General features: G+C 40.7%; 1 protein-coding gene across 1 annotated transcript in view; it reads right to left on the bottom strand.

The window, feature by feature from the left end:
• MCF2L2 (MCF.2 cell line derived transforming sequence-like 2) overlaps positions 1-24695 on the bottom strand; it is a 216995-nt gene that overhangs the window by 28842 nt on the left and 163458 nt on the right. The window contains exons 21-26 of the mRNA XM_088131892.1: positions 20641-20766; positions 18459-18680; positions 13348-13440; positions 12813-12891; positions 5531-5603; positions 587-696 (exon numbers count right to left, since the gene is read on the bottom strand). Coding sequence (XP_087988018.1) covers positions 587-696; positions 5531-5603; positions 12813-12891; positions 13348-13440; positions 18459-18680; positions 20641-20766 — 703 coding nt within the window. The remainder of the gene's footprint in view (positions 1-586; positions 697-5530; positions 5604-12812; positions 12892-13347; positions 13441-18458; positions 18681-20640; positions 20767-24695) is intronic.

Raw genomic sequence — 24695 nt, 5'->3', positions numbered from 1 at the left:
AAAATTATTTTAGTAATTATTAAATCACGTTAATAAACCCCCAGACCAGCTTAGGGACAGGTCATCATGGAGAAAATCTGTGTGGTTGCTAAGAGTCAACACCAACTTGATGGCACATAATCAATCAATTATTCTTGGGTGATCCCAAGCTTGGGTAGATAGAGAGCCAAGTGTCTGCTTTCCATACAAAAGGCCCCAGGTTCTATCTTCAGCTGCATCAGTCTGAAAGTTCGCAAGTAGCCAAGTTGCAGGTAATACAAAAGTTGTGCTGTAGCTGCCTCCAGGTACCGATCACTGTGTCGCTGGATTCCCCTACCCCTAGCCATCCCTAAGCATTCAGTACATCAGATGAGGAGAGGAGAGATCAAGGTTGATCCTTTCCATGCCTATGCAACCTGACCACAGAAACGGTGTCTCAACTGTACGCAAGCCCTATAACAGGGGAATCTCTTATCTGCAAGAGCAAGACAGAGTCAACAATTTCACTGTATTGGTCCCCATTTTCATAGTCTAATTGCCTAAGAGTTTCTGCCCCATGAGCCATTTCTTCTAGCCTTTCAACAAGATGGTCTTCTGCGCTGCCTACCTCTTTTTTGCCTGGTGCTGGGGCTCACGTTCCGGTCCCGGTTGTTTGCCGTCTCCAAGCTTGAGAGTTCAGATTTATTTTCGCACAAACTCATCGATTTTCTGCCATACCTTGTAGAGTCAAAAGAGATGAAACAAGCATGGTCAGGTGACTGCCAATGGGTTGAAACAGGTCTGTTGCAACAAGCAGGGCTTCTCAATATGTTCTCATGGGATAATTGTTTAAAAATATTCTTCTCAGAATGGATATGCGTGCATATGTGTATACAGGTAGACCTTGCTTAACAACTGCCCTGTTTAGCAACCATTCAAAGTTACAACAGCACTGAAAAAATAACTTTATGACCAGTCCTCGCATTTACAACTGTTGCAGCATCTCCATGGTCACACGATCAACATTTGGGTGCTTTGTAACTGGTGGGTGTTTATAACCATTGTAGCGTCCTGCAGTCATGTGACTGCCATTTGTGCACTTCACAGCTGGCTTCCGACAAGCAGAGTTAATGGAGAAGCTGGCAGTATAATCACGTGTCATGGTCACATAATGTTTTGCTTAACAACCCACAGTGACTCACTTAATGACTGAATGGGAAGTGATGTCGTAAGTCTGTCATAGTCACATGATTTTTGCTTAGAGACCGCATCACTTAGCAATGGAGTTGCTGGTCCCAATTGTGGTCGCTAAGCGAGGACTACCTGTATGTGTGCATACACATATGTAAGCAACCAAACAAGCTGCATTCAGCCAACATACATAAACCAGTTACTGAATCATTTTTTGGATTTGCACAATGCCTTGAACCATAAACTAACCAAAGGGGTTGATGCACAGAATGCTAAGGCACACATACTGACAGAACTAAACATGGTTAATGTTAAGAAAGTCTAGTGTATATTGTACCATTGCAGTCTTTTGCTGTTGTGTCAACACAGTCTCACCCACCCCTGCAGGACTCTTTCTCAGAGCCAAGTTAAAGTTCCATCCATGCACCCATGCACCCATGCACCCATGCACCCACCCACCCACCCACCCATCCATCCAAAAAAGACATTTACATAAAATCTGCTGCCCTAATTGCTGATCGCAATTCTGCCACAATAACAGGATCAGTGAACTTCTGCCTGGCAGTACCTAGAAGTAGCCAGTGGATGGCCATGGAGATCATGTGAACCAGCATGAATTTCCAGAATTATACAGTTCTGATCGTCCTGTGCCTAATGACAACAGTCATCACCACATCTACTGTTACCAAAGCTGGAATTCAGGAAGCAAAATCTGTTGCAATGCTGCCTTCTAGAACTGCATCCCACCAGAGATGTGTATGGTTCCCACCCTGAATATGTTCCAAACGTCCTTGAAAACCTGGTTGTTCTCCCAGGCGTTGGGGTTGGGTGAGTGTTGAGCCCCCATTGGTTTTATTTTTTTGTTTTTATTTCTGCTATATATGATTCTCTCTTCTGGACGTGCATGCTTTCTTTCTCAATTTGTACTGTTTCCTGCTATTAAAATGTAAGCCTCCAAGCTCCTTTGGAGTTGGGGTGGCCTCTAAGTAGGGAAGGAGAAGGAGAAGGAGAAGGAGAAGGAGAAGGAGAAGGAGAAGGAGAAGGAGAAAGAGAAGGAGAAGGAGAAGGAGAAGGAGAAGGAGAAGGAGAAGGAGAAGGAGAAGGAGAAGGAGAAGGAGAAGGAGAAGGAGAAGGAGAAGGAGAAGGAAAGGCTGCCCCCATCACCAAAGGCAACATCAGTAACTGTGGTACATTGCAGACACGGCCATGGAAACTACAGCTCTGTGAGATAGCCCCTGGAAGTGATGACCAGTTAGGTCAGTGTTTTTCAGACTTGACAACTTTAAGATGCGTGGAGTTCAACTCCCAGAATTCTGGCTGGGGAATTCTGGGAGTTGAACTCCACACATTTTAAAGTTGTCAAGTCTGAAAAACACTGACCAACACTTGAAATGCTCATGTGTGAGTCCTCAAAAATAATAAAAGTGGCAGAAATAGTAAAAAACATGGCCACACAAATCCCGTTATCAGCAGAATCAGCAAACATTCTGTAATGCACCCAGTGGAAACAGAACTTGTAACGTCCAACTGGCCTAAGCTTTCCAAATTGGCTTTCTGTGCAGCACAGGACCAGTGCTTTTTCAATAAAGCATTAAGCCCATGCTTAGAAAATAGGTCTCAACTTGCATTTATCAGCAGCCTGCATAAGACCGGACAAATGCTATGGGAAGCACCAGTCAGGCATCAGAAAGGCATCTGCGGCTGCAGAAGCTGGATCTCCAATCTCTCCTGCAGCCCAAGCCAAAAAAAATAACCATGGAGGGCAGTTTCAGAGAACAGCTAAGGAGAATTTGAAGTTGAAGCAATGAGACAATGTCTGGGGTGTTCTTCCTCACATCCCTCTAACTGGAGTGCTAACATGCCTGGCAACTTCTTTTTTTCTGCCAGGTCCTCATGACATCGTCTTTGACTCATTGCCAGCCCATTGCTGAGGTCCAGTGATGGGCATAAAACAAGTAGGGATAGCTTACTCAGAATTTTCTAAGTGTTTCCTACTCTTAGGCAAACTCCAGCTTCCAAGATCCTCTGTCATTACAGCCAAAGGCAATGAATTTGAAGAACATGACGTTAAGAAAGCCTGAATTAGACCACTATTAAACTAACTACATGACTGTCCTGCTCATAGCTTCCTTTCTCTGTTGATTATGATTCTCCATATGGTCACCATGAAGACAGTGCTCAACAGCCACAAAGGAAATACCAGGAGATTCCCTCAACTTCTAAATTACCTATTTAGGCCTATTAGGTGAATTGCAACATAAGAGCCTGGTTAGTTCAAACAAAAGGCCCCAGGTCCATTTTCTGGGTATTCTTGTTAGGTTTGATTAGTGAGGTGCTATTACTTGCTAGAGTCAGAGGAATTATCTGGACTGCAACTAAAGTCCTCAACTATCTGCATATTTGTGCACACGTAACTTGGTCATACTTTTTAATTTAATTGGTCCACCTTTAAGAAATCTGTAAATAAAGTTCCATAATTCTGTATTTATATTTCTGTATCTATCAATTTACACCTCTGGACATCTTAATCCTCAGGACAACATCGCCAACACTTAGCTGAGTCAATGCCACACACAGAAAATGCTCTTGGCTATCTGTTCCCACTCCCTTGTGAGTCTCATTTTTTTTAACACATAGGCCTGCAGATGAAACGAAGATGTAATTCACTTTGCAACACTATAATCCTAAAAAAAACAGGATATGAATGTCATGTCATGTCATAAAAGTTTTTTCTTAAGGCTCTCTTTGGATTTCAATGGACACAGTGGATTTTTCCTCTCTGAATTTCTTCTCTTGTCTGTAACAAATCAAAATCCAGCAAATTCATTTTCCTACTGAAGACTGAATGCCCACAATCAGAAAAGTGTTACAGATCCTTTAATCCCTGTATGCCATTTTCTATAGCTTCCAAGGCTTCATCTTTCCTTCAGAATCTTTCCTTTTATTTTAAATTACATCTGACAGCCTGATCATATGTCAAGATAAAAGATGTTCTACTGTACTGCTTTATTCTGTAGGAGAAACCCAAATAAGTTCTTGTTAATAGCTGTAGATCAAGCCTGTATAATCTGGCTCACCATCCGATGGATGGAGAGCTATCTAATGATGTTACTTACCAGTTTCTTTGGTAGAACCCTGGAGAGATCAGCTCTTCTACTGAGAACTCTTCAACATCTCAATTACTCTGCTTCCCTGCCCAGATTTTGCAGCTACAGGAAAGATATGTACCTTCTTTGGCATCCTAAGGAATAAGTGCATATCCCAAAGAGGAAGAGAGGAGCTGCCTCTCCTTCTGTATAGGTTACTACCTGACATAACTTGGAGGAAATGCTTCCAAAATACTAGTCACCTCTCTCAATAGGCTTCCAGGTGCAATCCAAGGCCCTGGTTGTTACCTTTAGAGTCCTTCATGATTCAAGGCCCTGGGTATCTGCAAGACCACTTTCTCTACATGGAAACTGCCCACCCAGGGAGATCAAGTAACGAGGGGCTGCTACAGGTCCTGATCTCCAGGGAATATCATCAGGGACTTTGAGGTCAAGCCTTTAGTTTAGAAGCTCATCTCCTCCAGAACAACCCACCCTGGAGATAAGCGCTGCCCTGTCCCTTCTAATGTTCTGGAAGGTGACTGAAGCCTAGACTGGGATAAATGAATGGCTCTTGAGCCGGATGACTGTGAAGGAGTATGAACTGCACCACTGATATGTAATTGTGGCCTTCTGCTTGTTTATTGATACTGCATTTTAACAGTAACTGATGGACCGTCTTTTGATTAGAATAGCATATAAGCCCTAGCAAATAAATAAGTAAAGAAATAAATTTTGGTCCACATGGGTAAAGCAAAATCAAATGCAAAGTTGATCTTTGGTAGAAGGAACAGTAAAAGCTGATCTGCAGGACAGCTGTGCTGTTTCAGGACAGCCTGTGCAATAGCACATTATCTTGGAGTCCAGAATGTATAACTTTGACATCTCAAGGGCCACACAGGCTCTGTCTGGGGTGTTGGAAGCTGTATTCCAAAAGAGGGTGGGGCCAGGGCACTTTGGGGAGGGCATTTCAGGGGTTTTCAAGGAATGCCATGGGTGTTTAAGCACCCGAAAGAATTAAGGTACTTATTTATTTGTTTAAATTATAAGCCGCCCAACTCAATGGAGTATTTAGTTTCTCATTTCCCACCCAGATCCCCACAAATGCAAAAACTACAGACGTATCTGCAGATGGGGGGTCAAAAAGAAGTCAAGATGACATCTACAACCATGCATTCCCCTGCTGGCACCTTTGAGGAACTAGGAGCCACATTTTACCCCCAATTTCAGAAGCCACCAGAACTGCTGACAAGCCATAGGAAGACTCTAGGCCACACTGTTTGGGTGTCCCATACCTGGAGGAGTTGGATGAATTCATTGGTGCATGATACACGCTCTCTGTGATTCTTTGGTGAAGCTGGCTTGCTTCTGTTACAGAAAAAGAAAGAAGAACAAAGTGAATCTTTATTTCCTTTTGTATCCATATCAGAATGAATGAGCTTGTTGATAAGGTCTTTTTACAGCAACCTTGACTTGTATTTTTAATAGATTCCTCTGTTGCATTTTTATTTCTTTTATTCGCCACCCAGAGCTACTTCAGTAGATACATGGCTATATAAATTTGTTAAATAAATAATACACTGCATTTCTCATACCCTACCCATTTGTGATGGAATGGAATTATGAAGGCCAAGCTCAGAGAGACAAACATTTTCTTAGCTCGCCAGAACCACGTGGGAGGAACAAGAGGATGAGAGTGGTACCTCCCTGGGGAATTCACACTGTTGTGGCTGGAGGACTTTGGGAACTGGGGTTTTAGTCTGGGCAGATTCTTCCTAGAGGTTGTAGCTAATAAACATAGCTGGACTGAATTGGCATTGTCTCTTGGAGTTCCTTGGGCTAGGCCTGACATCAATCTTCCCAGACTAAAACCCCAGTTCCCAAAGTCCTCCAGCCACAACAGTGTGAATTCCTCAGGGAGGTGCCGGTCTCATCCTCTTATTCCTCCCACACGGTTCTGGCGAGCTAAGAAAATGTTTGTCTCCCTGAGCTTGGCCTTCATAATTCCATTCCATCACACCATTACAACTTTAGCATGAGCTGAAGGGATGAATCAGCTGAGTGTCCAATCAGTGCTTTATGAATAGTGGGGAAAGGAAAATAATGATGGAATTAGATGGTGGATTGTCCTATACATTTTTATCTCCACGGAATTCTTGGACTTCAGTGCTCCACATAATAATGATAAAATATACCTAGTCATCTTTCAATAACTTCTTCCATCACGGTAGGCATTGGGGCAAAAATCATTACCACATGGTGAAAGTCACTGATCCTGGACCGAGAAGCCCCTCTTTAACAGGTATATTCCTAGGAAAAATTACTAGATGGTGGTAGTACCATATGTCAGTCCTTTGAAGTTGACAGTCATGAAACAGACACTGCAAGAATTACAGGAATTCTACTTTATTGTTGAAGGGTATTATAATAATCGATTCTTAAAAGCCTGACAGAGTTTCCTTTGGCACCCTCTTATCCCAAACACATTCAAGGTGGATTGTTTTGAGTTTCTTTTTCACATCTTCTTCTTCTCTAGGACTGAGTTATCTCCTATTTTGCCTTAACTGTTTCTGCATACCTTCTTCAAGGTTATCTATGAATTCATCCATAATAGAAATGTCAAAGTTTAACTAACTGCTATTATTCTCCAGGTGGTGTGGTAATGAGAAAAGCATTTCATTTCCTTGATAAACATACATGTATGGCTTTTTCCACATTGCATGTACCATTGTTGGGGAATTTTTGGCCCTCCAGATTTGGTAGGGCACCAATTCCCATCAGCCCACCCAAGATGACCAGAGAAGATGGGATTTGCAGGGTAACAATATCTGGAAGCTGCAGTTTCCAGCTTGTGACCTAAACTTGGGGGGGGGGGGGAGAGGAAGAGATAGGAACAGTTGCCTGGCTTTGAATCTGAAAGTTCAAGATCCTTCAGAGATGAGAAATTTGTTTCTCACCACCCATAGCTCCTGGCACTGGAAGGGTTTAAATTCACTCATTTATTTTTTGTTGAATTGCAACATGCATGGTCTGGTTTTGCTGTAATATTCTGTCCTTGGCAGGGCAAGTAGGCTCAGGAACCCAACATGTTTTCCTGCTTTTCCAACATATTTGGAAAATTTCCAGAGCTAATTCTGCCATGGGTAAAAAAAGTACATCACTCACTGTAAGTTAACATGGAAACAGTTGGTGGACCCTGCAGTCTTGTTCCCAATGGGAAGAGGCAGTGAACTGTTATTGTTTGCTGTCTAATACAATACATAGTTTGGCCAAGGGTCTTCTAGAAAAGCTCAGACCACTATTAAAAGCATCACTGGGCTGGATCATGCAATGGTACATGCAGAAGTAGGACTGCTTTGCCTACAACATCTGTCAATATTCAAACATGATCTACAACATGTTTTATGCTTGACTTTGGCTGGTGTAGAGGGCATAGGGAATGGCCTTGAAGGAGGGGAGGAAGAGCCACTGTTAAGGCAATAATCAGATAAGAGGGGCTTGAGTCCTTTCCAAGAAACTATCTTGAGAAAATGTTTCAGACAAGCCCCTCTCTCATTCACATGAAGATAAAGGGAGGGAGAGGGGAAGCACATTTAGATTTACAAGATTCTGTTTTTATAGCTGTTACAATAAAAATAGTCCTGACCAAATGACATTGGTTTCTTAGTCTGGTCTACCTTGTGGGGCTCACAGCCTCTATATTTGAAAAACCACCTATATATGCCCAAATTGTAGTGTCATAAACTATAGTTTATCCTGGAAATTGACTAGGTAAGGTAGATTTAAATGCATTGGATTTTATGGGCATAGAGAATGGCTCTGTTGTCATGACATACTTAACTGGGACAATTTGGGGGTTAAGTGTACTATGGGACACCACAAAGGATTTAACTGACCCAATCAACTGACACTAACCGAGGAAAAAATATGGAGGTCATGATGGATAGCTTAATAAGATGTTGATTCAGCTGAATTTCCAAACAGCTACAGCTGGGCTCAAAAGTAGGAACTCTGCGAGCACAAGGGTGGAATAGCTCTTAAGGTATATTTAGATAGGCTGTTGTAGGTCAGGAGAGAAACATTTCCCAGGGGTCAGAAATGAAAGAGGTAATCAATCATTCTAGGTAGCAGCTAGAGATAGCAAAACCCAGGAGACTCAAACTCTGTGCAATCAACCAGGAAGAAGTTTCTCTCCCCCCCACCCCCTTGTCAGGTGAGCTTTTCCAAAGGGTTAGGCTGGTGAGGAGGGGGGGAACCTTTGTTCCTTATTTTCCATAATAGGCATAGGGAATCTCCAATAGAAGAGGGATCTCTTCCAGCTGGCCTCTGCCAGGAAAGGACCAACCACTCCCATCATGGAAAGAGGACTGATGAATCAGAAGAAATTGGTCATCTAGGGAAACAACGAGCTAGAATCAATTAGGAGGATTTTCATTAATTTATATGATGCTGTTCTGTCCTTGCTACTTTTTTATTCTACTTGTCTCAGCCTTGCAAGATAGTCCAGATAAGAAGCACACCCAGGAGTACTAGCTCTATCTCAAGGTTACATTAACAGAATCTTGCAAGTCCAAAAGTACATTTCTCCCCCCTCACCTTTGCAGCCCAAGAAACTAGGGAGGGACCCTTTTGAGATGTTTGCCATATCCCCATTCCTGCTGCAGGCTCAGCTGCCTCTTATTGTTCCCTTGCCGGTGTCTCTTCGCCCTGTCTCCCAAGGTCACTCCCACATACCATTACAATTTGTGTATGTGTGTAAAAGGTCCTTCCTACCAGCAGGAATCCTGATCTCCTTTTTCCTTTCCCCATAACCTGTTGAAAAATTAGGATGAAAGGATTATATAATGTGTGTGAAGATAAAAAAAAGATAGTTGCCAAGGATGCAATCAAAGAGAGTAAGGAATGGTTAAGATTAAATGAGGCAGAGAAAAGGAAGAGCAAAAACTGTTTGGGAAGTGGGAGAAAAGGACTAAATAAGGAGTTTCTAGAAGAGCAAATTGAATTAAAAATAAGAGTAATGAAAATTATTTGGATGAAAAGAGACTGAGCAAATGTTGGAAGGAGTATTTTAGAGATTTGTGATAACAGAGATATGTTGAAGGCTGAAATTGAAGCAAATGCTATAAATGTTAGTAAACAAGAAAATAAATGTTGAAAAAGAAGTTGTCAGTGCTCTGGGATGTATTGATGGTGTAAGGAAGAAATGCTAAAATATGAGTGGGGTTTGTTAATGGAATGGCTATGCGACATAATTAATATTTGTGTGAAAACTGCATGTCTATTCGGCAATCGGAAAAATGGTGTTATTGTTTCCCTATATAAAAGGAAAGCGGAGAAGAAAGAAGTTAAAACTACCAAAGAATCACCTTGTTAGGGGTGTCTATGAATCTGTCTGGAAGAATTCTGGCTGAAAGGATACAACTGGGTCTCCTGGTAGTCCACAAATTAAGCATGAGCCAGCAGTGTGCTGCCCTGCCAAAAAAGCCAGCGCAACTGGGGCTGCATCAATAGAGGTATAGCGTCAAGTTCATGGGAACACTGGGAATACTGTGTCCAGTTTAAGTCGCCAGAATACAAGAAGGTTGCTGAGCAACTGAAAAGAGTGCAGAGAAGAGTGACAAGGATGGCGAGGGGCTCAGAGACTAAATGCTATGAAGAACGGTTAAAGGATTATCGTTATCATTTTCAGTCCAAGTTGGGAGGATCACTCATCCCATTTGACAACAGTAAAAACTCATCTCCAAGAAGCAGATCTTAGTATCTCAAACATGTTTTTTGGGGACTTTCTCCCATCAGATGGGAAATGCTAAGAGAGAAAACACGAGTGCTGGTGGAGCAGCTATAAAAAGGCAAATATGACAATTCCTGGATCAGAGGAACAACATGTTCTTCCTTGGTTAGCCTAGCAGGTGAGTTCCAATTATGGAGTATTGGAAAAGATCCCTCCCAAGACAGGTGAAAGGCCAACTGAGCCAGAAGTAGCTTATAAGATGCTTCTGAACTGCGAATTTCTCAAGGGCCTAGACCTTCTTAACTGGGAGTTGAAGTCCACACATCTTAAAGTTCCCAAGTTTGAAAAATACTGGTTAGAGCAATGGAGAGCTTTTCTCAGCCCCAATCTGAAATTTGGCCAAACGTATTCTATTTTTGAGGGAAAAAATGGAAATTCAGTGGGCAGTTATCACGAATCATGATTACTTGGTGGGAATTTCTTTTACAGTGATTTCAGACCAGCCAAGGGAGAGTGATATCTTAATGATACCGATCCCTTGCCTACGATTTCTAAGATTGCCTTAGCATTAATTCCTGGGGGATAAAAGTAGCCAGGAAGGGCACAGAGGACCCTCCTCCCACTTTGCCACAGCTGGTACAGAATCAAGCCAGCAGTCAGATCAATGCAGAATATCTGAGCAGCTGCAGTTTGACTAAACATATGTCCCAAGGGCTGGGCTGGGCTCAACAGTAGGGAGTGGAGGGAACACATGGGAGAGAACAGTTTTAAATAGTGTCTTGTGCTCCACAAAATAGAAATCTTTGGTGTCTACAGGGGAGGGAAAAATCAACTCAGCAGCTTCATGAGGCTGTATTGCCTCAGAAGAAGAGTGGAGCGTAGCTTCATTTCAGAGAAGGTGGTCTGGGCTAGGGTGAGAAGTGAGGAAAAACGGCTAGACAGGATGCACACACATTTGCACACACAAGCATAGCATTAACCACCTTGAAGAGTTGGTGGAAATTTATGGACATTTTGTTGAAAGAAGGAAAGACTGAACTGATGATTTATGGATTTGGGGATTAAAAAGAGTTAAAGTGGGGAGGGGAATTAAGATGGCAATTCCTTGGTGGAGAGAAGGGCAGAAGTAATAATCCTATGTTTTCTTATTTTTCTCACTTTTTCTCTTTTTTTCTATCTTCTTTTTGTTCTTTCATGTTTTCTCTTTAATTTTCTATACTTTTATTGTATAGAAATATATATTGCATGTATATAGATTGTGTGCGTGTGTGTGTATAAAGAGTTGGTGGAAGCTATGGCCAGGAGGCATAGTTGGGGGCCTCACCTCAAGATGTACTGAAGACAGTCCTTCACATCCTTGTCATCTCATGGTTAGACTGCTGTAATTGCCTTTACATTGAGCTGTCCTTGAAGACACAAAATGCAGCCGCCCACATACTTCCCGGCCTGTGCAGCACTGCCGTGTCACACCAGTGTCGTTAGGACCGCCAGTGCAATTCCAGATGCTGGTCACTACATTTGAAGCCCTACAGAACTCAAGGTTTGGATAACTAAGAGGCCATCTTTCTAAAATGTATTCTGCCAGTCTGATCTGGGTGATGAGACACCTGCTGAATGTCCCCTCGGATCAGTGGACCCAAAAGTGGGCAGTCACTCTGAAACAGCTTGTCTCTGAGATAAGAGTGTCCTTTACTCCCATGCCTTTCCAGATGCTATTAAAAACTTGAAAGTTCTTCAAGGCTATTGGTGACAGATGACCGTGGAACCATTTGCCTTATCCTAAGTTTGGATTTAGTGTTATTGTGATTATTGTTGTTGTTTTATTGTAAAGATATTTAAATATCTGCATACTGCCTGAAGCCTGCTTTGATTAAGGAGGCAGCAACATCGCACAAATAAAATTTAAAAATAAATCTTGGGATAGCTGTTTAAAAAAATGCTCTGCAGCTTAGAAATAAGACTGCTTCTTCTTCTTTCTGACTTTTTAATTACCTTAGATCAGAGGCATCTGGAGCAGGCATGAAAAAAGACAGGGTGGCCTCTGCGCAATGAAAGCTCCATCACGTTTTAAGATGTATCACATGAGGAACACATGCAAAAGAGGGGTGGGGCTTTGATCATGCAGCCATAAGTGCCATCTTGACTTTTTTGGCTCCTGCAGACACCCCTGACGGTAGTTGGGGATGGAGTAATTTGTGAGAGTTTTCCATTCTCCATAGTTTGTGTCTCCCTGCTCCCTTCTGTTGAATTTCACAAGAAAAACAGGAATGATTGCTATGCTCCTGCTTCTACCAAATCCCTGGAGAGACAAATTAATTGGTCTCTTTCTGGAACATGGGCTCCCCATTCTGGGTGCAAGTAATTCAGACTTCTTGCATCCCTCTTGCTCACCCATTATCTCCAAAAACCAGGCCATTGTAGACTCTCAAGAAGTCAAGCTCCAAGTACAGTTCAGGGTTTACTAATGTAGGGTGGTTGATGGTAACTAGCAGCATTCCATATCATTGCACGGAAAGGACAGAATGATCCAGTCAGGGAAGAGATGCAGCAAAATTAACATATACCCTGGTTGATCAGAAAAACACAAGACCAGGGTGTATTTGCATTCTGCATCTCTCATACAGGGAGAGAGACACAGACCCCTCTGTGCTTGTTCTGTGGGTTCAAAGGGATGATTAAGAATACAACTGATTTATATATATTTTTGGCACACTTACTGATCCTCTTGTGGTGTCTTGATGCACTCCAGTGCAGTCTGGAACATGTTTCTACAGCTTTCCGAAAAGGAAAGAATGTGCAGTACTGATGTGTTTTACAGCTACAATCACCTTCATACAGCGTCTTACCTCTGCAAGCTTCCAGTTGTCCTGTTAGGACTTTCCTAATCTCTGACACCCAAGTATTCTTCAATTCCATAGATGCTGCCTGAAAAACAGGATACATAACAATTGCAAGAAATTCAGGCAAGGGTTCTGCTAGGAAGTTTTGCATCTAATATATCTCCCATTCCTTCCTTTCCTATTTATTCATTTAACCATTTTTATCCCTTTGGGTTTCACCTGCTGATCCTTGCAAAATAGTCCCCCTGGAAGTCTAAGCACACTTCCATCTTCTGCTTGAGGGTATCTTTACTGCAGAGTACCTTGTCAAAAGCTGCTCAATGAATTGGTAGTTGCAACAAAATTTGAACCAGGAGTTACTGGCTAGGAAACAAATATTAATCTTACAAAGGGAGGAAGCAAAATCTTATTCCCTTTTTAGTCTTGCCTTGGCCCTAACTCTTATTTTCTCCTTCTGTAATTCCAGAAGAATCAATAATACCAAAAATACATTAGCAGGAAAACAACAACTGGAAATGAAGAAAAGTACAATCTGTGATACCTGAATAATATAAACTTCTTCTCTGCCATTGTACCAGATCTCAAATTTCTTATTGTCACCTTTGACGTTTTCAGTAATGCCAACAGTGCTCATCTGTTTGAAAGAGAAGTTTGAATGCAGAACATGATCATTGGCCATCACAATGCATTTTGCTCCTTTTAGTTCGCCTTAAAGACACATGTACAGTAATACCTCAGTTCACGAACGCTTCTGTTCACGAACAATTCGGTTCACGAACAGCACCGTTCGCAAAACTTTGCTTCCGTTCGCGAACTCTGCATCGGGTGACGAACACGACCTGTGGCCATTTTCCCTGCTGTGACACGTGGTCGTGGCTTCCTGTAGGTGAGATCGCGGTCGCAGACAGACACTTGCTGTGAAGCTTTTTGGTGTCGCCTCAAGCAAGGTTAGCGTTCTCTCTCTTCTGTGCTGTACTGTACTTTGTTTCATATTTTTGTGGTTAAAAAAAAAATACATATGGTTCAGAACGGATTAACCGTATTTACATTGAACCTTATGGGAAAATTTGATTCGGTTCGCGACCAATTCGGTTCGCGGCCAGAGTCGTGGAACGAATTAAGTTCGTGAACTGAGGTACCACTGTACGTGAAACCACTACAACATGCAGAACCTCCTTAACAGGAAGGCCTTCAGCTTGTATGACAGAGCCAAGTCCACTCAGATGGCAGCTTGATTCCCTTTCCACGAAAGCTATCTGTTTCCAGCTTGTAAGTGGCCCTACCCCTTGTCTTGTCACTGCTTGGTATCAATGACCCATGGAATGCTCATGTACAGTTTTGTTTCTCCTTAAGAAGTAAAAGGTCAGTTTAGAGTCCTAAGGAGACAAGAAAAAGTTCCTAATGGGGGTTTCAGACCAAGCCCCACTTTGGAAGTTGTTTTGCATGAAGGATGCAATCCTTAAATTACAGCAATAATATCTGACATTACAACAATGGGGATTTATAGTGTGGCACCCAGGCAGGGTAATATTTTAACTCTGCCTATATTTAAAGGTTGCCTTAGCATTCAGTCCTGGGGGGTACAAGTGTAGCAGGGAAAGGCACAAGGAATGTAGCCTCTTAACTACGCTCACTATGCCACAGGTAGTACAGAAGCAAACTATAGTCAGGAAAATGCTGAATTTCCAAGGACCTACCAAACAAATATTCAGCCTTCCTGATGTCAGGAAGATACAATGAAAGGGGAGAATGTTGAATCAATTAAAATTTAAGAAGATGACATTCCCTGGTTGACTTTATGTAGATTGTTCTGATTTCCACTTCATTATAGTCCATAGTTATTGCTTAGGCAGACATTGCTCTGCACATCTAGAATTTAAAGCCTGTGATGATATAAATCGTAAACCACAAAACCTATGAAGTTCTGGAATGTCCTTCTGTGAGAAGAAATCGGGATTAAAAAAATGTTTGGCAGCAGTATAGAGGCAATTAGATTAAAACTAGAATGTGATGGGAGCCTGGAAGTCTGTTAAGGGTAACCTCGCCTTAAAAAAAAATCAATAGTAGTGAAGAGAAATCTGGAGAAATTTCTCCAGGTTCTGTTTGATTTGTAATCTGGCAGCTGTTCTAAACTGAGATAGATCCTGGAGATCTCAGGGTTGCCATTATTGTGTTCGAGTGTGTATGTATACATTATGTAAAGACCTAGCTTTCTAGAGCAGTGTTTCTCAATCTTGATAACTTTAAGATGTGTGGATTTCAATTCCCAGAATTCCTCAGCCAGCATGCTGGCTGGGGAATTCTGGGAGTTGAAGTCCACACATCTTAAAGTTGCCAGGTTGAGAAACACCACTCTAGAAAATCTATAATGCTGGGAAAGGTGGAAGGAAAAAGAGGATGCAAGATAAATGGACTCAGTTACAGCGGCGATGGGTGCACATGAAGGGCCAGTTGGGGACAGGTCATCCTTGAAAAGATCTATGTGGTGGCTAAGAGTTGACCCCAACTTAATGGTACATAATCAAATCATGTTTGTATGTATGTGTGTATTCTTGTTTGACCTCCCAGTTTTGATGGAATCTTTCTACAAATGGATGGAAAAGGGAGAAGCAAGGCAATTCCAAATAACAGTGAGAAACCAGCCACATCCTGGACCTTAAGTTTCAAATCTTCTACCATATGGTAGCATGACATCAGATATTAAATGGACATGTAGTTGATATTCCTTACATTGGGCTCTCTACATTTAGCTGCAGAAAGAATGGATCTCTTTCTGAGTAGAATATTCTCCATGACTGCACTCTGAGAGTAATTTTTGAAGGGATGAGGGCAAATTCTGCCTTGCAATTTCATCTTCATTAAAACTGGAAATAGAAATACCATATTTATAACTGCACAATTAAGGGCATATTTCTGCAGTGCTCTTTCTGCAACAGTATATATTTGACCAGAAGCCACGATCAATAAAGATCTGCTTACAAAGGTGTGCTTATTTGCTAGGTTTTGTTTCTTAATATTTTGAGATGGATATCGAAACCTTGGATACAGATTTCTCTCAGCCTCTGCCCTGAAAGTAAACGTAAGCTTACCTGTATAGAATAATGTGTTCTAGCCTAAAACACGTGTGTAGTTTTTTTCTGAGCAAACAGCTACATTTGGTATGCCAAGAGCTGCACTCCCAAAGTATGTTATGAGGCCAGGACAAAGACTATATTGGATTTGATTTCATTCATCCTTATGTTTTAAATTTTTGTATTTAATAAAATAATAAACCACCTCTCCCATATGCAAGTAATTCATATTGTACTTTAAATCCATTCAGTGATTCCTCCACTTCCTCCTCACTGTCCAAAGATGCTTAACATGGTGCTAAGCTTGCAGGGAGAGTCTTCAGCCAATTGTTGCCCAGTCTGAAGTGCGGGATGGACAAAATCTGGTTTTCAAGGAACTGTAAGGAAACAGCTTTTAGGACTTTGCAATGTATCATCCACCAGTTTGCTATCAATAGCATGCAAGAGGGAAAAGTGCGTCCAGCCAAAAAGGTGAAGATCACTCACTGTGCCTTCAACTGGTAATTTACACCTTTTGTCACATTGAAGACTGACATGTCTTAAAAACTTTGGAAAGACTACACCCAAGATTTTCTGGGATTACTCTGGGGCCTCCGGTTATGATCTTCTGTACTTCAACAGCTGAGTCAGTTGGGAAGGCTGATGCTTCATTATGGACAACAGCTGCTGCTTCTAGTGTAGCAAAGCTTTTGCTAACTACAGGCCATTTCCTTTCTAAATGTCATAAGAAGCAAAGCTGCTGATACCTGGGTGAAGCACCTCTAGCTACAGTGGAGCTGGAAGGATCATTTAGTGTAATTCCTGCTTTGTATAATGCAAATTAAAGCCTCCCAGACAAATGACTGCCTACCTCTTCTTGAACACACCTGGTGAATGGGAACCCACCACACCTCTGGGAAGGTGATTCCACTGTTGAACTGCTCTGTCTTTTGCAATCTTAAAAAAAAACAACTGGAATCTGCCTTCCTGTAATTGAAATCCATTATTCTGCATCCTGAACTCTGGAATGATGGAGAACAGATCTTGCCCTTCTTCTGCATGACCTTCTTGCAGATATTTGAAGAGAACTATTATATCCAACACCATCTTCTCTTCTCCCTCCCAATTTCTTCAATGTTTCTTCATAGATCTTACTTTTTAGCTTCCTGATCATCTTCACTGCCGTTCTCTGAACCTTTTCCTGTTTGTTTGAATCCATCTTAAAGAGTGGTGCTAGCAACGGACACAATTCTGAAGGGAAGATCTGATCAATCAAATGGAATCATGACTTCCCATCATGTGGAAACTATGCTGTGTTGATGAAGCCTAAAATTGTACTTTTTTTGGGGTAATGACATCACATTTCTGGTTCATATTCAGCTTGTTATTCCAAGATCTTTTTCACAAACAGTATTACCAAGTTATGTGACCCTATGTCCTATACCTGCACATGTTGGTCTTTGCATTTGTCTCTATTAAATGTTATTCTATCATTTTCAGCTTACATTTCTAAGCTATTCATGCTCAATTTATTTTAGTCTTTTAGGGTATAAATTTTGAATCCATCTGCAATTTTGTTTCAAGTGTTATTTTCAAGCCACTTATCCTGCATCCTGTATCAGTGCATTTTTTCTATTTCCCAAGTAAGCTTGTCTTTTATAGTGATTGGAAAAACTCATTTTTATTTTTGGTATGAAGCTTTTTCCTCTTGGTACAGAAACTGAGATATTTTACATCTGCATGTCAAACTGTTCCACAAGGGTGATAGTTGAATCTATCATTGTCATTATTCCTTTCAACGTGCTTGAAAAGGTATACCCTTGAATTCTGTTGACAAATGGACATTCCTGAAATTCTAGGATAAATGAAGAAGCTGCTGAGTTTTTTGTCCTTGGAAGAAGTAGAATGAGCCTATATCTTTATCTGCCAATTGATTCATTGAGTTTATCAAGAAAAAACATTTCCAAGTTTTGTTTTTCTTGATTAATTGATAAGTTAAGTAACCTTATCATATACACAATGTACACAGATGGTTACACAGTCAGAAACTAAAAAAAGAAACCCCAAGATTTCTTAAGAGGGAATCCTAAAACTAGAATTCACTCCTTTGTTTTTGGGATGTGTCACTGATCAGAATTAACCAAGACAAGGAGGTAGAAGGCTAGATATAAATTTTCAATTTAGCATGGGCAGGATCAGCTTGCAGGTATGAAGGGCCATGCTCTAAATCTGAAGAATTGATGTGAAAATCACTTCTTTTAATTGTCTGATGTAAGCATGTTGTGTTTGAATTTTATTTGTAATGCCATTGTGCGTATTTTATCTTTTCAGGATACAAATCTTTCCAAGGCAACTTACCTCTAGTCTATTTGCACTAGCTTTATTTGTAGATAAAACAAATATTATGAAAGCAACTGAAACCAGGGCTCCCTTCTCTAAAACATGAGGGCTTTTTCAGCTGCAACCCTTTGCAAGGAAAGGGCAAGTGTTACGTTCATTCCAATGCGTCATTTTGGTATTTTGATATATTTGTTGATTTAAATGTGTTTGTCGGTCCTTGGATTTCTACCTTTTCTCCCTTCCACTATAAGAAAGGGCTTACCTTCAAAGAATTTTTAAAGCTGTATGAAGGAGACTTCTCATGACCATCTGTGTTTTCTTCCCGTTTCTTGCAAAAAAGTAGGATTTTTGCATATAAGAAGAGATGCCTCTGCATTGGTTTGAACCTGGCCAAATCTTTTACTTTGTTGTGTCCCTTCTTGTGATCTGTCCAGATGTTGAAAGAGCCCTGAAGGAGCAATTTACCAAGTTCGTGCACATCTCCCTATATGAAGAGAGAGACAGGACAGGAGGAATACAAGAATAAAGCAAGTTTTTATTCTAGTCTTTTTTCCCAACAATCTTAGCTTCACTATAATTTCATACTCGGTTTCCAGATAGATAGTCAGACTCTACTGCTGCAAAAACAAGAAGTCTTGGGCCCTCTATATTTTTATTTATTTATTTTCGAGACTGCCCAACTCCAAATGACTCTGGGCAGTCTCTAAAATAAATAAATAAATAAATAAATAAAAGTTTATAGGGCCCAAGACTTCTTGTTTTTGCAGCAATAGAGTCTGACTATCTATCTGGAAACCAAGCATGAAATTATATTGAAGCTAAGGTTGTTGGGAAAAAAGGCTAGAATTAAAAGCAAGAATCAACATTAAGAAAGAGATTTCAGACATGCAGTAGAGAACAGTAACCAACCCAAACAATAAAAAAACACCTACACAGGCTTAAATTGCATGAAGATGTAAGGTTTCACGGAGTAGTGTTCATTCTATCATGCAGTAAACCAAAGCTTGTGTCACAGCAATGTGGTGTCTAGAGACATCACTGCATTCAATGAAGTGCCCTATTATCCTTTAGTTTTTTAGCTGCATATTTATTTATTCTAAATGGGGAAGGATAGGTTAAAGCAAAAGGCTTCCCATGATCTTTATTGTCTTCTAAGCTTCACATGGACATTCTTAGGCAATAAAGATGGTGGACATTTGGAAGCATGCTCTGCTCTTGGGGGGTGGGTGGGGGGAGGACTGCCTGCTAAGGGGGCAAGGCCTGTGAGCGGCAATGGGCAACTGACTGAGAGAGATCCAGTGGAGAAGAGGTGGGGACACTGGATAGGGTAGGAGAAGCTACAGAGTCAGTAGAGGGGTTAAGGAGACTATAAGGTAACCCAACTTTGGAGAGAATGTATGGATATGTGTTGGATATAGAATGTGAGTAAGGATATGTGTGAAGTAGTATTTATTTGAGGGTGATCTTGAAAGAACAGGAAGACTGGTTGGACTGAATTAATTTTATGTCTGGAAGTGTCACCACAACCTACTATTCAGTTTATTGTACCATTCCTCATCTTTTTGCTCACTAATCTACTTTTTTGGGCAATGGATATTATTTTTATCAAGTGGGCCCACTACAGCAGCCATTTCATGTATGTACAGCTCCCACAGCAGCCATTTTATATGGTAAGTGGGATATTTTCTCAAAATCCCAAATCTCCTCCTCATCCTAAAGATCTCACATATCAGAAGATTTATACCTTTTTATATTCAGAAGGATTTTGGCTCCTTAGTTATTGTTCTTTTTGTCCTAGATATTTTCAGAGGTATTTTCTGTTTTTGTCACCCAGCAGAAACAGAATTTTGAACTGATCTGAGTTGCTGCTGGATCCAAAAATTTAAAGTATTTGGAGTACTACCTATGTATAAGGAATTTCTATTGCATAACTGAAGTGTAATTGAATGGGGTTAGATTTATAAATTATGATGTGAGTGGGAAGAAAAATGTTAATATGGATACCTTAATATTCAATGTGGTAAAAGAGCAATTGGACTTCATTGAAGTTGCACTTGCTTTTCAGTTTTGTCATAATAATCCCAAATCAGAGAACGAGAAAAGGATTGCAAACATTAAATGATAGAATATTAAAAAATAGACAATTGTAATATCTTAAAACCATGAAATTATAGCATCTTAAAATTGGGACACAGACAAAAACAGGGAGAGCAGTCCTTCATATATCCTGTTCCAAGACAGTCTTCCCCAATGTGGTATCTTCTAGATGCTGTCTGGAAATTCTCAGAATCACAGCTCCAAGACACCTGGAGAGAGCCAGGTTGAGAAGAGCTGAAGAAGGCCTATAACATCCCTATCTTAAGGAAAACAGCAAGATTTCGAGCGTCTCCATGGTTTGGAAATCAGACTTCAGCAACACAGTCTATCATTTAGTCAAGGCCTACCTCATAGCCTGTAATTGCTATCTGGTGCATGGAATCATTTGCCGACTTGATGATATCAAGGACTGTTGCTAAAGCTTCTTCAAGTTCAGCAGTGCCTTCAGAATTCTTGCTGCATTTTATCATTTCCTGGTTGTAAAGGGATAAAAAAGGCAAATGCCTTATCACAAGGCATTACAAATGCTCCATCATGTCAACACCCTTACACAGATCTGTGGCAAAGAAGAATCCTTCCATGAATTCACACACACACCCATTTAACAAACTGGATCTTAACCTCATATAAATCTGTGGTATGGCTGCACTTAGAATCCTGGATATGGTTTTGGCCACCACACCTCAGAAAGAATAACAAGCAGCTTTAAAGGGGACAGAAAAGGGCAGCTGAAATGAGTATGGGGCTAGCATGGCTTTTCTGTGAAGAAAAACAATAGCCTTAGTTTAGAGCAAAAACAGGGATGGGAAACATAGTAGAAGTTTGTAAAATCATCTATCATATAGTAATAGTAGTTTTAGAAGAAGTAGTAGGTATAGAAAATGTGGACTTTTTTTTTCTCCCTCTCTTATAATACTATAACTTATATTCATCCACTGGAAGTAAGGATGTTTTCGTATGAAGACTCTGCCAGTTCAGAGGCAGCTCTGGATCTCTGTGATCCTAAAATGTGACAGCTGAACTCCTCCTGGCTCCTGAGCGTCAGATCTCCTATCAGGTCTTTTAAGGGGAATGGTGGCTTGGGTAAGCAAGGGTAAAATTGACAAGATTCTATCTATGGAAGTCCCCTTAGAACTATTTCCACTTTCTGTAGCTTCAAAGGCATGTATTTTGTTTAGAAAGTGCTGTCCTTTCTCACTTTCAGCACGTTGGCCCTTTCAGGTAAGCCAGGTCAGGTAACAGACACCATCAGAAATTTTAGAACTCCACATTATTAATATAGGCAATAATAATAGAATCTGACATTTCCTCTTCCTTCCCTTCCCTTCAAAGTGAGGCAACTTAAAGTTTCTTTCTCATGCTGTCTTGTCTTCATGTTTTGCTAAAGGTGTCTGCATATCTTTTTCAAGGTCATCTCTGTGTTGCTTTAAACAACCACTGTTGGAGCCTACAATCGTGATTAGAGATGCTGGGAAAAGTGCCTGGGAGCAACACTGATCACACTTCATTCAAGTTCTGAGTGGCATTTTTAATACAGAAAGAATGATTGTTTAGTAGCCAGGCAGTTTTGCCCTCTTCTAAATGCTCAGGGTTTTGTTTGTTTGCAAAACACCTACAGCCTAAATATGCATTTCAAATGGGGCTGGAGGGGTTGCTAGTAATATCTTTCCTTTGTGGGGAAGTGGTACAGGGATTTTTGTCTTTGATTGCTTCAGCATCAGCAGTACTGTGAATTATTTTCTGGCACCCTTCTCCTGGTCAGCTGGAAGGAGAGCCCTAAGTGATTCATGGTTTTCTCAGCATGTTCTCAGCACTCTGAGATTGGCAGGACCAAATGGGATTGGCAGGCCTGCTTTAAGCTCCATTAGAGGAATTGGGAATGCAAAAAGATGCAATGTGGAAGTGACCAATGTGTGGGGATTTGCAGAATTGGTAAAAGGAAGTACTCCCTTATACAATGCACAAACTAAAGAATTTGTTGCCCTCAGCTATGTTGATAGTCATGGTTTTAAGAGAGGTTCAGACAAATGCATGGAGATGGAGGCTATGGTTGATGGTTGCACATCATTTGTTGAATCAAAGGGATTCAGATGATGGGATATCTGATACCCCATTAACAACTTCCTATCCTGTTTTGGAACTTCACAGATACATCTATCAAGTGCTAAATGATCCAGAATGTTAGACCTGGGGACGGATCCAACAATGCTTTCCTAACATTAATGTGATAACTGTTGAATTACGTCCAGGTGTTTCATCCAGGCTAATGATAATAGTAAGTTAATATGACAGAAGAGTTCTTTGAATTCACTTACACTGGGTATTTGTCCTTTTTTCTTTTTTGTAACTTAAGGATCCTGAAATCATAGGAAAGTGAGATCATGCTGTTCACATATCACATTAATCAGATAATTATAAAAAATCTTTTTATGTTGGGAAATGCCACCAGAAGGTATTGAATTATAGGGGAAAGAGAGAACTTCTATGGGTGTTCAAGATTCTGTTATTATAACCTATAACAATTAAATAGCGTTCCAGTAGTGTTGTAGTGTCTGCTTCCTATCTACCTTGAAAGGCTGATTCATGCAACATTCTACAATCAAACAACTGATACTTTCCTGAAGCAGACTGGAATTTCTGGAAGGGGTTCCCACTCTAGTTTACAATTCCTATTCTAGTTTACATATCACACAAACAAGCCTTCCAATTGTAAAGAGTTAAAAGAGGCATGAAATTAAAACAATTCTGCAGAAGAAAAAAAAAATTTTTTTTGGTCAGTCTGCTCCTGACAAGCACATAATTCAAAAAAGGAAAGAGAACAATGTTATATGAAGACTCACTATTTAATATCATCATATATACTGGCACTAAGAACTCTTACTTCAATATATTGGGTCAAACTGCAGAACTGTTAAAGAATGTTTATCAACATTCCAGCTGCTGAAGTTGACAAACTCAGGAAAGTCCTCCCACTCCCACTCTGATACCTTCCAGATGTGCTAAAATGGCAAGTTCTCAACAAATATGGCCATACAGCCCCAATACATCTGAAGGGCTCCAGATTAGAAAAGGATGGGTTTGGACATGATTTGATTTGTACATTGTTGGTCATAAAGAGCAAAGCAGAGAAAGGAGATAGCAGAACTATACAAATATCAGTCAAGTATTACCTTGTGTATATAACAATTGTGTGAGAGAGAGGAGTAAGTCAATGGGTTGTGTGAATTTTATGTGTATGCAAATATTGCACATGAATATGTGCCAGTGAACGAAGGCAGAATAGATTTAAATGTGTTTTGAATGATGAATTTGAATCTTAAGCTGACATTTTTCCCTGAGAAATATTATACCATAACAACCGCATAATTTTCTGAAATTTAATTTGAAATACGTGCTCTGCTTAACCTCAACAGAGTTCTTTGGTATAGATGAAGCTTCATGCCATTAGTAAGATTTAAGTCACATGTGCCTGGAGATTAATTCCCCAAGGCTGATTTCAGGTTTCACCAACATAAGAGACTATAAAGATGAAATTATCAATATTCAATTTCTGCTCTAAAGTTGACCCTCAGACAAAACAAAGCTGGGCTTCTGACAAGTAGGATCAACATTTTGGACAAAGACTTCTTCTGATCAAATAGGATGGTTTCAATGGAAGCCAGACAATAAGAGAAGTTGATCTCATATTCTCTTCTTTGCCATCATATCTTGCCTTTCTGTCTGAATTTTTACAATCTCTTTCTCAGCAGCTAGCTTGAGGAACCTACTTTGGGCTTAATCATCAGAATGGAATGAGAAAATCAAAATACAACAGCTAAATTGGAATATAATTGAGCTTCTGCCAACAATATGTTTTTTAACGATCTACTTTTTATGGATCTTATTACTTGGTGGAAGGAGGTACCATTCTGCCTACTTTATCAGCTACTTTTTAAGTACTGCCAGTCATGGCCACTCACTGGTGGCACTGCCCTTCCCTTGCTCGTTACCGATTGCCCCTTCCTGCTTCAACCTACATCACTCCTCTGTGCTGGTTATCTCCTCAGCTCTTACTCTCAACACTGGTTCACCACAGGGCTGCGTGTTGAGTTCCTTACTTTACACTCTTTATACATATGACTGTACCCCCACTCACTTCAGCAATATTATCATTAAATTTGCAGATGATACAACAGTGGTGGGGCTTATCTCCAAAGGAGATGAGTCTGCCTACCAGGATGAGGTGGACCGGCTGCTTTCGTGGTGCGGAGACAATAATTTGGCTCTTAATATCAATAAGACCAAGGAGCTTATAGTGGACTATTGAAGGAATAGATTAGATGTCCAGCCCCTGGTTATCAATGGAGACCGACTGGAGCGGGTGGCCAGTTTTAAGTTTCTGGGTGTTACCATAAAGGAGGAC

This window comes from Python bivittatus, unplaced genomic scaffold (genome assembly GCF_059951505.1).
Source record: "Python bivittatus isolate LINGU-HERP-01145 unplaced genomic scaffold, Pbiv_v1 ctg000980_np1212, whole genome shotgun sequence".
Lineage (NCBI taxonomy): Eukaryota > Metazoa > Chordata > Lepidosauria > Squamata > Pythonidae > Python > Python bivittatus.
Note: the sequence above shows the minus strand (reverse complement) of the source record. Positions and strands in the feature narration are given on the sequence as shown.